The following is a 10,999-nucleotide window of genomic DNA, read 5'->3' as shown; positions in this document are numbered from 1 at the left end:
ATACCAGATAGTAGCATGACAGTTGATGAAGTTAAGTTCGCAGGGATTAAAATTTTAGTTAAGCAAACATGAACTAGCAAATAAGGCATCCAGACTCGAAAAGTTAGTAGCTATAAAAGTCCTTGAGTGAGGAACACACAATTCCTTCAAAGACTATGGGAAAACAAAGATAATATGAGACACGTGGATATTAAATATGGAAATTGTAATATGCATGTTGTAATCTGTACAAAACTTGGAGCTCTGTAATTTGGCAGAGCAAGCCTTAATGGTTAAAACTCTTCTCCATTTGTGTATGAAACAAACAATTGTTATTTGTTTGCCTGGAGTCTTCTGTCAGAACCAATACAACACAGTCTATGCCACATTTGCTGCAGAGGAAGAAAGTGGACTAGAAGGATGCAGAATTTGCTGGTCTCTGTTTTCTTGGTCTCTTTGCTAAGCCAATTAAGTATTTCCTTTCTTCTCAACTCTTTCACTGCCCTTCCAAACAGCCAGCCACCAGACACTATACCCAGTGACAATTGCCTCATAATTGCAAGACTCACCATCTGTCATCTTCATATTTTGCTTAGATATGTTAGTAGTGAATATATGGACTCCCAGGAAGTTGTGAGACTGTGGCTAGTTCACATTGTAAAAGGCATAGGTCTGTCAACCATCTGATGAACATGGCCAAGCCTATGCTTAGCAATGAATGTTTACTCTGGAATTGGTATCTGCTGCAAAAACTCTGACCGATTTTTATCTTGTCATGAAAGGTTGAGGATAATTCTGAGATTTGCTTCCATCTAGTGTATGCTGTCTAGGTCTCTCTGCTATGGAGGAGTACAGGAAGAATGCAGGCTTGATAAACTCAGAGTTTAGCATTCTCATTCAGGTTGCTACTGTTTCTCATTCACTTACTCAGCTTTCTTGTTGCATTGTGGATTACATGGTAGAATTCTATCCATTTGGGAGGTCTGGGTTTGATTTCTACCCAATGGAAGAAAAGCTATCACTCTTTAGTCTGTATACCAGTGACGTCTGTTACATGAGCATTTCAGGTTATTCTCTTCAACTGCATTTCACAGCAAAACTGTGCAATTCCATGGATTTTGGAGGTTGGGGGTTACGGTATTAGGGTTGGAGGCTGAATAAAACACTGCATCACAGAAACAGAGCGTTAACCTAGATGATTTATTGTCACTCAATGATTGCCCATTCTGCAGACCGAAGAAAGCAGAAGGTCATCCCTCCCATCATTTGGAAGCTGTCAATTTTGCATGTCCATCCAATTCATTGGGTGACCACAAGACAATTTCAGGGTCAACGCGTGGCACCTAATTCAAACACATGCGACCATTCGAGGTTTGGGAATGAATTTCAACAACAGTGGGTTCTTCCAGGGACACATTGACTTGCGGCCACCTTATCATCCAATAGGCAGAAATTTAAAAGTTTCTGGAAAGGAAAATAAAACACGGAAAAGACCAAAGTGAATATAAATAACCGTGATGGTGACCTAAAGGAATTTGAAATGTAGTATGGTATGTGGAGCCAAATGGAAATGGAAATAGGCAGGGCCAGGGACAAGGAAAAGAGAAGGAAGGTGTAGATGCGCGCAGGAGCTGCTGGGGGGCGCTGACTCTGGCGAGCAGTGAGGTGCCGGAGGCGGAGGGAGACAGGCCCCAGGCCGCAGGGCGGAGCGAGGCTGCCCTCAAGCTGCAAGTGGGCGCCTGGGCCCAGGCTCTCGTGGCTGTGGACGGGACCGAGCGGGATGTTGTTCGCCGGGCTTGTGATGTGGAGCGAGAGACGGGCACTGGCGGTGTGAGCCGGAGCCCAGACCGATCTCGGTGTGAGAGGAGGAGGCGGTGGCCGTGGCCGGGAGGAGGACGGGGTTCGGGGAGGAAAATGGCGGGGAGCTGCGCCAACTTGACGGCGGCGTCGGCGGCAGCGGCCGGGGAGATCATCCAGCTCAACGTGGGCGGTACCAGGTAAATAAGGAGCCCCCGGGTTGGTACTGACTGTCAGCTCAGTGCTGCCTAAAGGGATCAATCGCACAGCCATTCGGGTCCCGGTCCCATTGGGCTCAGCATCTCCCTCTTCCTGCTGTCTGTGTCACTCGGTATTTTATCATCCTCGCCCTACTCTTTCCCATCTCCGTCCTCACTTTAAACTTTCACCGAGTGGCACGAGTCTCCAGAGGGCTCTCCCGGCTGGGTGGTGCCCTCTGCCCTGAATTCATATCAATCAGCAAACCTTTGGCTATTGAAGGACCCCGCCAGCATTATTGGTTGGGGCTAATATTGTGAGGATTAAAGATCGATTATGGGCTCTTTGCAATTTTATGGTTTGCTAACGAGCTCAATGTTGTGGTGCCTGACATCACTGGAGGAGAGCAACACGAGTCAATCTTCAGAAGTAAGCTGGACAAAGCAATTACATATCAGTCGGACAGAGAAGTGGCAGGATCTCTAAACTGAAGAGATATTTATTCACTCGTCATAATTGCCAAAAGTCATGGTGAGATTGTCTCTTGAACTGTTATAGACATATGGCGAAGTTAAACACAGTGGGGCTACACGGTAGCTCAGTGCCCCTCACAGCACCAGGGACCCAGGTTTGATTCCAACCTCAGGTGACTGTGTGGAGTTTGCACAATCTCCCTGTGTCTGTGTGGGTTTCCTCTGGGTGCTCCAGTTTCCTCCCACAGTCCAAAGATGTGCAGGTTTGGTGAATTAACCATGCTTAAATTGTCAATTAGGTGCATTAGTCAGAGGGAAAAAGTGTTTGGGTGGGTTACTCTTCCGAGGGTCGGGGTGGACCTGTTGGCCCAAAAGGCCTGTTTCCACGCTGAAGGGAATCTAATCTTCAAGTGCTATTAGATTATGAGTTCCAGGTTCCTACTCTTGTACCAAGAATACTTTCCAAGTCCGAACGGTGTATGGCTTTGTAGTGGTAGTTTTCAAATCCTTTGTAACCTTTTGTGTGTAAACTATTTATTTAATTGTAATTTTTGTTTTTGGCACAGCTGTACACATGGTATCTTAAAGGAGGTAACTTGTACATGGCATATATGCTGGTGGCCTTGTCTTTTTAAGTGATAGAGGTTGTTAGAGAGGGGTAATGGAAGTTCAGCACAGCAGGGTGTGGAAATGTTTTGAGCAGACATGAGAAATAGTAAAGCAAAAGGAGTGGAATGGGAGGGAGCCCCTTAACAATAACAACACAGTAAATGAACATAAAGAAAGAATTCATTGGAGCTTGTCAGAATAATATGGCCATAATCATTAGAGATTTTAATGTACATGTATGTTGGAAAATTCAGATGGACAAAGGTAGCCTAGATGAGTTCATAGGATGTTTCTGAGATTAGCTGCAGAACATGCTGTTTGAAAAAAGAGGTTAGAGCACATGGATATTACACAATGAGATAGGATTAGTTTGATCTCATAGTGAAGGTGCCTTGGGGGAACAGCAACCATAATGTGACTTAATTTTAATGAAAGGATAAGTCTGATTTTCATGAAACTTAAATACAAGCAATTATGAGGGCACAAATGCAAAGCTAACTAAAGTGAATTGGCAAATTAGGTTTTTAAGGAAATGTTAATAGAAGTGTACTAGAATCATAGCTTCCCTGTAGTGTGGAAGCAAGCCATTCAGTCCATTGAGTCCACGCCAACCTTCTCAAGAGTATCCCACTAAAACCCTCTCCCCTACCCTGTTCATGTAACCCTACAATTTCCTGTGGCTAATCCAACTAGCCTGCCCAACTGGACATTGTGGGCAGTTTAGCATGGCCAATCCACCTAACCTGAACATCTTTGGACTATGGGAGGAAACTCACAGACACTGGGAGAATGCTCTCCCCACAGTTGCCCGAGGCTGGAATTGAACCAGGGTTCTGGTGCTCTGAGGCAACAATGCCACCATGCTGCTCCAGCAAAAATTCAAGGAGATATTTCAAAAAACACATGTATCCCAAAGAGTAAGGAAATTTCCCAGAAATGGACTCACCATCTGCATTTAAATGACAGGAAAAACTGCAGGTATTGGAATCCAAAGTAGACAAGCAGGGGGCTGGAAGAACACAGCAAGCCAGGAATTCCTGAAGAAGGGTTATACCCGAAACATTAACTTCTCCACTTCCTGATGCTGTCTGGCTTGCCGTATTCTTCCAGCTCCCCTGCTTGTCTAATCTGCAGTTAATAGCAATAAAGGGATAAATTAATAAAAGAGAAAGCTAGCCAGATTATAAAATAAGATAGTAAAAGTTTCTGTAAATATTTTTAACAAGCGTAACAAAGTTAGCTGTAGGTCCTATAGAAAGTGAGTCTGGAGAATTAATATGGGAAAATACAAAAATTGAAGATGAGCTGAACAGGTGTTTTGCATCAGTCTTCACTAGAGAGAATACAACAACTCGGAGCAGCCAAACACCAGGAAAAGGGAAGCAGGAGCACAGTAAATTCCCACTTACTAAAGAAGTGGTTCTGAGTAAATGGTAGGAGCTGTGGCCTGACAAGTGCCCAGGTTTCACTTGGATTTCACTCTCCAATCTCTTTTCAAAAAAAAAGTGGCAAGCAAAATTCTTGATACATTGGTTGGATTTCCAAAGATTCATCAATTTGAGAAATGTCTCATTAGATTGAAAGATTGTGAATGTGGCTTCTTCCTTCAAAAAGGGAAGGAAACAGAAAAATGTAGGTCTGTTAGTTTACTATCAGCTGGAGGGAAAATGTGAGAAGATATTATGAAAAATGTTAGAACAGGGTGCTTGGATAAGTGCAGTTTAATCACTTGGTTAAATCACTTCACATGGCTTGGTGAAGGGAAAGTGGTGTTTAATCAGTTGTTTCTTGTGGAAGTAATAAAAGTTATGTGTAAAAGCGAGATTGGTTAACGTACAGTACTTAGATTTTCAGTAGGCATTTTTGAATAATGCCACATCAAAGATTATTGTCAAATGTAAAAGGCCAGTATAAGGGATAGCATGTTGGCATTGATAGAAAATTGGTTGGCCAACAGGAAGTGAAGAGGGAGCACAATTAGGTCTCTTTCAGTTTGGCAAGATATAACGAGTGGTGTGCTACAATACTTAGTGCTGGAATATTATCTGATTGCAATTTATATAAATTACTTGGACTGAAGTGACAAAGTATAATTGCCAAATTTGCAGATGAAACAAAGACAGATGCGAAAGTAAGTTGTAAAGAAGACATGAGGCTCCAGAAAGTTAGTTATCGAGTGGACAATGATCTGACAAGTAGTGCCATGTGGGAAAATGTAAAATCATCCATTTTGGCTGAAAAATTTTAAAAAAAGCATGTTGTTATTGGTGAGAGTGTGCAGAACTGAGATGTCAGACGAATCTGGCTGTCCTACTAATTGAATCACAAAAGTTGAGTATACACGACAAGAAATAATTAGGAAAGCAAATACAATCCTATTATTTATTGCAATAGGAATTGAATACATTGATCAAGAAGTTTTGGGTCAATTATACGGGGCACTAGTGGGGCTGCATATGGAGTACTCCTTAGTATTGGTCCCATTTCAGGAAGGATGTAAATACTTTGGAGGCAGTTCAGACATAGTTAGTAGGCTAAATGCCAAGAATGGGCAGGTTTCTTATGAAGAAATGTTGGGTAAGCTAGGCTTTTATCTGCTGGAGTTTAGAAGACTAAGAGGTGACTTGGTTAAAACATAAAATCCTGAGGAGTCTTGACAGTGTAAAGATGGACAGAATGTTTCTTCTTGTAAGAGAAACAAGAACTAGGGGTCACTTTTTAGAAATCAATATGTGCCCATTTAAAACAAGTTTTAGGAATCCTTTTACTGAAAAGATGATGGAAGTAAAGTCCTTGAATATGTTTAAGATAAAGATGGATAGATGCTTGGTAAGCAAGGATTGAAAGGTTAGATTGGATAGGCAGGAATGTAAATTTCGAGATTACGTGCTGATCAACCATGATCTTATTAAATTGGAATGTAGGCTTTAGGGGCCTAATGGCCCATTTTGCTCCTTGTTTATGTTCATATCTGTGTTTGTAGGGGTTGGCGAATCTTGTTAAAAGAGTCTGAATGGGATGATGCAGTGCTTGTAAAAATGATATGTACTGCAACATTGATGACAGAGAGTGTGAATGTTCAAGATGCTAGATGGGGTGCTTTGACCTTACCAGTGTCGAGCTTCTTGCATGTGGCTGTAGCTGCGTTCATCCAAGTGGTTGGAGAGGATTCCATCTCCGTCCTGACTTGTGTCTTTAGGTGGTAAGGTGATATTTTAGGGAGTTAGAAGTTGAGTCACTTGCTGTATAGTAATCACCTGTTGATACTATCCTTGATTTTAAAGTTGTGGCATTTATATGGCTGGTTTAGTTGAACTTTCTTTCACCAGTACTGGTATGGCTGATAAATCTGAGCCTTTTCAGGCAACAATAAACGTCATATTGAGAGGGAACTTGATTTTGCCAAAGCTTTTGATAAAGAGCCAGAATTTCTCCAGTAGAATGAAATCCATATTAGTGAACTTCTAAAAAAGGATCTCATTGTCTGAAATAATGGAAGAATGCTTGTAAACTAAGTTGGATCATCATAAAACTTTTGGTGCTCAATACTAAACAAGGTGTACCAAACAAACTGAACAGTTGATCTCCTTAAGGCATCCCTTGTTATTCATGGTGTTATTTATTTGATGGCCCTTGGTGTTCTTTTGTTACGAGTCATCCTCATATTGGAACGTTAATGATGATATGGTATGGCTACAGAAACAATCAATTTAGGTTTTATTTAGAATAACATTCTCATATGTCAAATTATCAATGTGCATTGTATTGAATTTGGATAAAGTGCAGTGATTTGAATGATAGTGCTTACAATAATGTGTGGAACAGCAAATAATTTTTAACAATATTTTCCAGGAGCTGAATTTCACAATTGGTTAGACATTGGGCGTTCACTCTGGAACACCATTTCATATTCTCTCCAGGTTTGCTTCTCATTCATCAACATGCTATAAGGGTTCTGTTGAATGAATTTGGATGTTTTCAATCACTTCAACATGGGATAAATCATAGGATAAGGTTATATAATTGGGCAATAATTGACCTCCTTACTCAGATGCTACAGGATGGCTCGTGCGGGAAAAGGAAGAAAAATGTCATTGGTAGAAAAGTTCTCTTCTGAGGTTGGGCCTCAGGGCAGATGAGTGTGCTTTACTAGTAACCTAACTATGCAATAAGCAGTGACACTGGGTGACTTGCCTTGCAAGCATTCTGTTGTCAAATTCATGTAAATTTTGTTCAAACTGAAATTAAGTCATACAGCATTTTCAGTAAATATTCTCATTCTAACCACATTCTCACTAAAACATTACTAATTAGCCAACACTATTCAGTACATGAGCTGAGCCTACTACAAAGTGGGTAGTGTTATATTAGTCATACATGCTGTGGAGCTTGGCATTAATGTTGAGTTCTTGGAAATCATCTCACGTAAGCACTTCCTCGAACACTGATCAAATGTTTTTTTTCGCGTCTTTTGTTTGACTTTTGAAACTGTGGGCTGCCTCTGAGTTGCTTCAATGTATCTACTTCCCTTGACTTGTCAGATCATAATTGTGAAAGATGTAATAATATGTTAAATGGGCACATTTTGATGATAGTACAATGTGTTCTGAACAAACTATTGCACTAGTGCCATGTGACTAGTGTACTATCTCTATCAATTCTAACAGTGCATCCCAGACATTTTCCCATAATAACATCATTTTAGAACTTGAAAATTCCCATGACCCCATATCTGTGAGGCTGGAGTGGATGAGATGTGAGCATTTTTAAGTAAATAGCACCAGTTTTCCAAGACCGGATTGAGAACTACAGAATAGACAGTTGAGCCATACCCATTAGATGGCTCAAAACCTGTTAAATTTAAAGGGGCTTCACAGCTTTAATACTCAGTTGGAACTCCTCCGCTGTCATTGCGGCCTTGGGGCTTGCATCCACTCAATTTCAACTGGTAACTCTCAGTTTGGGAAGTGCTGTACTATAAACTTGTAAGATGTTTTCTAACTTATCTATTTTAATTGAAAAATTATCAAAAAAAGGTTCTTGGTATGGTCAATGTATGAATCTGTCAGTCATGTTAGGATTTTGATGTTTTTGCCTCTTGGGTGGATGGAAACTGGGTTTTAAAAAAAATTCTTACCAAAGACTGCAGTTTAGTGATCTGGGCCTGCATCAGACATAAAATCGAGCTGCTGTAGATGTAGAAAGAAAATATATATTTTGGTTAGTTAACAAAGATGTTCGAGCAAATCTTTCCAAAGATAAGATCAGGAGACTGCAAAGCTTGAGGCACATGGTAATTTTATTCATGAATTTCACCAGTACAATACAAGGAGTGGCCAAAGACTTCGCTTGAATCTGGCCTCAACATGGAAGGTTCAATTACACTCATCTGTAGTTCAGATTGGAAGAAAAGTCCATGACACTCTGATTTCAACTTCAAGTGAAATGTTTTTATACATTTCTCTTTTAGCATTAACATGGCAGCACATTCTCATTCCACGTGTATACTATTTTATGTAGTGCTGGGTTGTTCAACTATAATTGGATTCCCAGTACATCATTCAATTAGTAATTTTGTTGCTATGATCTGATGGGGCCCCCTTTGGTGTGTGGGAAACTGAACTTTCCATGGTTGCTTTCGACCTTTTACCTCTCAACTATGATGTCTGCGTTTGCTATTTTGTAAAGGGCTGTAAAGTTTTCTTTGAGATTTATCACCGTTCCAACTCTCATAGCTGCTGTCCACATGAACGTTAGGGAGCCCCCCCCCCCTCTATTAGTTTAAACCTTTCTAATACCTTAGAGATTAATAATCATCTTTCTATAACACCTCAACAATAGTTATCTTGAAGAATCTTGATTAAAACCTGCTTGTTGTATTTATATCTAATTGATTAGAAAAAGACTTAAAAGAAATAACTAGTTTGTATGAAATGTTCTTATCTTAGGATAGCAAAGCATGGGGCCATTGTCAGCCATTTTTGTTATATTGTCATGGGGCAGTCCTAACAAAAGATGATTACAAAATCATATGCAGTAAGTTAGTATGATAGAAGGAATAAGAAAATGAGTCAAATCTGATTTGTGTTTAAGAAATGTGTAACTTGTCATAATGTCTTATTGACTGCTCTTATAGGAAATATTTGTGTTGTGGTGAATAAAAGATATGTGACACTAAGTTCATAATGCCTAGCAGCTGAATGTAGTCCAACAGTTAAAATCATATGACAAATTTGGTATATATTCAGAAATAACATAAGAACAGAACTGTAGGGATAAACTGTAGAGGATCCTGCCTAGTGGTATAATCACTGGATTGTTAAGCCAGAAACCCAGGTAATAATTCTGGGGACCTGAGTTTGAATCTTGCCAAGACAGATGGTGGAATGTAAATTCCATATCAAATCTCTGGAATTAAGAGTCTAATAGTGACCATATCTATTGTCAGGAAAAAAAAATCTTGTTAACAAATTCCCTTTAGGGAAGAAAACTGCTATGCTTACCTGGCCTGTATATGACTACAATGTACAATAATGTGGTTGACTCTTCATTAACCTCTGGGAAATTAGGGATGGGCAATAAATGCTGGTGTAGCCGTCCTCCTCATCCCATGGATGAATAAAAATAAGTTGGGTATATTTTATGATTGAACATGTCTTTGCGTTTTGTTTTGGTCTGAATTTGGGTAGTCCAGAAGCTGTGCTGGACTTAGTATTTTTTTTCAAATAATTGTAGTGCAGCATTTTGTAATTTTCCTGTATCTGTTCCTGTTATGAAAATCTCAAGCACCTTTTTCAAAGTTGTTTTGCTTTCATTGTGAAAATATAAACCTTAGCATCAACACCTATGGTTAACAGAGCAGATGTGGCTATCCGACATGTGAAGTCCCACACGTCTCAGTTTTTGTTTATGCTTTTATTTCCTATACAGAACATATTTTAAGGCTTATCATTTGCCAATGCAAACAGATCTTTATTTTTCAATGTGAAATATTGACTATTAGTGTGAATATTTTAAATTTATTAAATAACCTAAGGCTATGATACAGACTTGTCAGCATAAAAACAAGTTTGATGCTATAATGTAAATTGTACATTTCTTGTTTATTCATAATGAGAATGAGGAAAAAAAATATGAATCTGAGATTGGTTCCCAATGTAGTATATATTTTTCTTCGTTTTTTTTCGAAGAATGGCAGAATCTTGTTAACATTTATTGCCAGTTGCTCATTATCTTGGTGGTGATGAGCCACCTTCTTGAACCATTGTAGTCCCAGTTATGTAAGAACTGCCATTATAACACATGCCATTTTGTGTCATTACCAATGAAGAGGTACATGTTGTTAAGAATGCCACTTGCATCACCTCTGCTTTACAGCAATTGTTAATCTACATACAGAACGTAATATTGGGATGAACAGCATACTGTAATTTATTTTGTATTTCCTCAAACCTTTGAGTCTGCCTTTTTGTTCTCTCACTACCTCCCATTGTGCTTTTCTCAGAAATTTACAAATAATCCTCCCAGGTTTGGGAATATTGAGATGTTTGAATTGTTCCCACAGCTGGTCGAGCAGAGCACTTGGCTAGCTCAGCATTCCTAAACTACCTGTGTTTGGAGCAGTCAAGTGTAACAGCCTTGACTTCAATTATATTAGGACAGTTCGCATCCATCTATGACCCTTTTCCTCATCTATACTTCAGGAGTAAGTAACATTGTAACTTTAATTAACATTTGATTTTTCTCTGCTCATTGTTGAATATTTCTGGCTATTTTGCCTCCCCACACAGTTTTTTACCCTGATACATTTTTAATTTGGATCACCAAATGTTGGTTTGTCCTTGCTTGTTCCATGCACTTAGCTCTTTCTCGAGATAAGAGTAGTGTTAATGGATTCATGAAAATGTAGCTCTCTGGAACGATAGCTGCAATGAGTTGAAACT

At 39.6% G+C, this 10,999-nt stretch overlaps 1 protein-coding gene across 1 annotated transcript in view; it reads left to right on the top strand.

Moving 5' to 3' along the window:
* The first annotated feature begins 1,661 nt into the window (after window positions 1-1,661).
* Window positions 1,662-10,999, top strand: part of kctd3 (potassium channel tetramerization domain containing 3) — a 77,792-nt gene continuing 68,454 nt past the window's right edge. Inside the window, exon 1 of the mRNA XM_060831466.1 lies at window positions 1,662-1,976. Within this exon, the coding sequence (XP_060687449.1) occupies window positions 1,894-1,976 (83 nt within the window). The 5' untranslated portion in view covers window positions 1,662-1,893. The remainder of the gene's footprint in view (window positions 1,977-10,999) is intronic.

The sequence above is a fragment of the Hemiscyllium ocellatum genome, chromosome 10 (assembly GCF_020745735.1).
Source record: "Hemiscyllium ocellatum isolate sHemOce1 chromosome 10, sHemOce1.pat.X.cur, whole genome shotgun sequence".
NCBI lineage: Eukaryota > Metazoa > Chordata > Chondrichthyes > Orectolobiformes > Hemiscylliidae > Hemiscyllium > Hemiscyllium ocellatum.
The sequence above is the reverse complement of the archived record's forward strand: the minus strand, read 5'-3'. Positions and strand labels throughout refer to the sequence as shown.